The 3,894-nt window shown below is 34.0% G+C and overlaps 1 protein-coding gene across 1 annotated transcript in view; it reads right to left on the bottom strand.

Moving 5' to 3' along the window:
- The window catches only part of LOC107724174 (nuclear receptor ROR-alpha), a 64,263-nt gene that overhangs the window by 5,458 nt on the left and 54,911 nt on the right, over nt 1–3,894 (bottom strand). The window contains exon 7 of the mRNA XM_016532983.1: nt 2,441–2,548. Coding sequence (XP_016388469.1) covers nt 2,441–2,548 — 108 coding nt within the window. The remainder of the gene's footprint in view (nt 1–2,440; nt 2,549–3,894) is intronic.

Here is a 3,894-nt window from a genome sequence, read left to right as displayed (position 1 = left end):
TGGAGAAAGAGAGGAAGAAGTCGTTGATGAAAAAAAAAAAAAAAAAGAGAGAGTCACAGGCGGCTGAGACGGAGCAGTAGCCAGCGTCGAGTAGACACTTGATCTTTTAGCATGAGATGTCGGGGTGGCGCAGAGGTAAAAACAATACAATCCTTCAGCATTACAGAATGATTTCTCCCGCCACATTTTTTTCCGCTCCAGGCTAATCATGCTTTGGCGAATGAGAGGGGTTACATAACCATGACTGGGGTCACTAACAACACTGAATAAAACCCATGACTCAGAGCTCACGCAAACACTGGGAGATAGTCTACAGCAGCAGTTCTCAAACTTTCCAAGCCAAGCACCAAGACACAACAATGTTCCCTCCAATTTTGTCTTTCACTTTGAACGCAAGCATTAGGACTATAGCAACGTTCCAGTATTTTCAAATGTGGAAAGATCGCACTGAATCTAAACACAAAAAACTTCACCATAGTAACATTTAGAAAGGATTGTGCTGTATTTGCATGAATATAAAAAACTGCAGTCCAGTTCAAACACATGAATAGTACATATTTTTAACATTACATTAAATATTTTATATTTGAATATCTTAAGAAATAAGAAATAAGTTGACTTAAGTCAAATAAAATTAAATCTGGCTTTTCCCATTAATCATAGCTAGAAAACTTGAGAAAACTATTTAATATACAATTCATTAAGTGATATTGTTGGTCTTACCTGCACAAATCTATATTATATAATGTAAATAATGCTGATACTAGAAATTAAGCATTAAAAATTGCAAATATTATATATATATATATATATATATATATATATAAAATAAAATAAATAGCATTTCTAGTATTTCAAGCATTTAAGTTCAAAAAAGCTTTTTGCAAATTGACTTTAAGGTCAAATAAAATTATATATTGCCTTTTATTGCAGCTTGAAAAAAAAAAGTTACGTTTTTTTTTTAACATTAGTAGTCTTAGACACATGAATCTATATTAGACTTGTAGATCGTAGAAATTAGGCATTAAAAATGGCAAATAATTTAAATAAGTTGTGTTGAATACCACCTGTTCACACATTTCCATATTTTGTGGAAGAATCAGACTAAAGCTAATACACACAAACACCACAGTAGCAATATTTACAAAGGATTGCACTGTATTTGCATGAATTAATATGCAAATGTTGCATTCTGCATCAAACACATAAATAATAAATATATTTTAGATGATTTTCCTGTCCGTTTAGAATCATATCTCGCCTTTTATATCGATTGCAGCTTGAAAACATTGTTGAACACAGTGCCTATTAAGTAATAATGTGAGTTTTAGATGCACAAATCTATATCAGACTCATAAATAAATCAGATATTGGAAATTAAACATTGAAAAATGATAAATAATTTAAATAAAACATCCAGAGTGTGTTGAGTACCACCTGGGGGCACTACACCACAGTTTCAGTTTTCATACCAGATTCAGAGCTACTGGTTTAAGCTTGGCAAACACATGCGGGCTTATTAAATGCGCTACAGATATGACAGGAATAAGATATTGCGGTCGTTATAACGCTGAGGACGTCCATGTGAGATATGACTGAATGTTGTCTTGCAGGCTGACATCTTTAGGTCTAGATTTATCCTATTTGTGTTTGTTTTGGCATTTGGACAGCTTTCAGCCCCAAAAGGTTTCCAATGTGAGTGCATAATGACAGAGAAGAGATTTCACTAATGTCACGGCATTCAAACATAAATGCTATTTGCTTACTCTAGAAAAATTCTACTCCCAGGCTACGGCTGCGTGGATGGCGGGTTTGATAAAACACTCCTGGTAGACACTCAATCTTGCTTATGCAGTTCCAGACACCCACTATACGCAGCAGCTACAGCCGCGCTACTGCAACCCTGAGCAGCATCCTCAGCGAGGAAAGTTTAACTTTATATATGAGAATATATATGAGAAGCTGGTGCCGACCTGGTGGGCTTTATTTGCTTGCGTACACACAGGGTCCAAAATTAGCACTTTTGGAGTGCCAAATGTGGGTAAAATTGCAATTTTATTTAATTAAAAAATGCTTTTCATACATTCATATTACCTCTTTGTATTTACAATATTTATTTAAATGCTATACAAAATATAGTTAATTGGTTAAGTGTATAATTATTTACAAAAGTAATTATATAGAAATAATTATAATGTTTTAAATAATATCGTTTTATTTATTTGCGGTGGCAGATTTTGGATCCTGCACACAGGTGTGTGTACAAAACAATTTTGACGTTGCTTGCAGTTAGGCAAATTGGTTGGGTTCTGCCCACATTTGCATGTGTGAATGTCATTTCGAACAAAAAGGACACAAATAAGCAAAACACTCACATGTAATAGTCCAAACACAGAATTTCCACTTCACATACCAAGTCCAATCGGGTTTTGTAACTCACCTAATGACTTAAAGACATCATGCCCGGCATACTTTCCGTCGAAATAGACTGTGTTGTTCTGAGGGTCGAAGGCACGGCACATTCTGACGAACACCACCTCCAAAGAGCCTACGCATAGATGAGAAAGAAACAAAATGTGAATTTATCATTCAAAACAGAAATTCTGGAGGAATATGTAAAGGCAAATGCTTTTATCTGCATTTCTTAATGCAGAGTTTATGCATGTTGCATTCTCAGCACTGCCACAAGGGGTGCAATAGCAAGAATTAGTGTAAACTGTCGATTATTGTGATGGTGGAACAACAATTTGATGAGAATCTTGCTCAGTAAGCAGTGTTGGGGAGTAGCTAGCTACAAGTAGTGACGCTACTAGCTTAACTACATTTTTCAGTAGCTTTACAGTAGCGATGCTACTTTTAAAACAGTGCAGCTTTTCCTGAAGCTAACTACTTTTCCCAGCAAGTAGCAGCAAGTCGAAGACTTAAAGCACATACAGGAGGTGAATAATAGCCTTTTTAAACTAATTAATTTTTCTTCTTTATTGCACTCTAGATCAAATGTCTATTTTACAATGATGAACGGTCATAATATAATCTGTCCTCCCACAGTTTTGTAATGAACACTAATCGAACAGAAAATAAAATCGCAATATAGTAATGTGCTTATCATTTGGCAAAGGATGGTTGTGGCGGGATTCACGTTTTAAACCCCAAATATTTTACTTATAACTTCATTATATTTTACTTTTAAACCCTAAATATTTTACTTATAACTTCATTATAATTCTTCATTAATAATTATTTAGTTATTTGTAATGTTAATTGTAAAAAAAAAAAAAAGAATAATAATAAAAAAATTGAAAGTAATTTCAATGTAGCTAGCTAATCTTTGACAGTAACTTGTAGTGTAGCTAGCTACTTTTTCAAAACGGTAGCTTGAATGTAGCTTAACTACTTTAATTTACGAGTAGCTTGTAGCTGGTCAAGCTACAGTTTCAGAGTAGCTTCCCCAACACTGTCAGTAAGTTAGCTAACTAAGCTAAGCTAATGTTTATAGTTAGCTATAGTTAGCAACACAAGTGGTTTAATGGCAGAGACATTGTTGCAGTTTGTTATGTAAAGTTTGTATTTGCATATTTGCTTGAAGAATGCTTTTGTTCATAAGCAGTGTTTTTATATCATAATGAGATGCACTAAAAACCAATAGACTACAAAAATATGTGAAGATAAATGCTTCTGACTGCATTTTTTCCCACAGTTTTTACATTGCATTCTCAGCACTGCCACAAGGGGCGCAATAGTTATGTTAATATAATTAACATAAATAGTCTACTTCTACAATTCATTCTCATTTTTGTCAAGTAATGTAATGGCGGAGCAACATTCGAAGAGATTCTTGCTCAGTAAGTTAGCTGAAATTAGCTAAGCTGTCGACGTTTATATATATATATATAC

The sequence above is a fragment of the Sinocyclocheilus rhinocerous genome, unplaced genomic scaffold, assembly GCF_001515625.1.
Source record: "Sinocyclocheilus rhinocerous isolate Xijiao unplaced genomic scaffold, SAMN03320098_v1.1 scaffold1116, whole genome shotgun sequence".
In the NCBI taxonomy this organism is placed as follows: domain Eukaryota; kingdom Metazoa; phylum Chordata; class Actinopteri; order Cypriniformes; family Cyprinidae; genus Sinocyclocheilus; species Sinocyclocheilus rhinocerous.
Note: the sequence above shows the minus strand (reverse complement) of the source record. Positions and strands in the feature narration are given on the sequence as shown.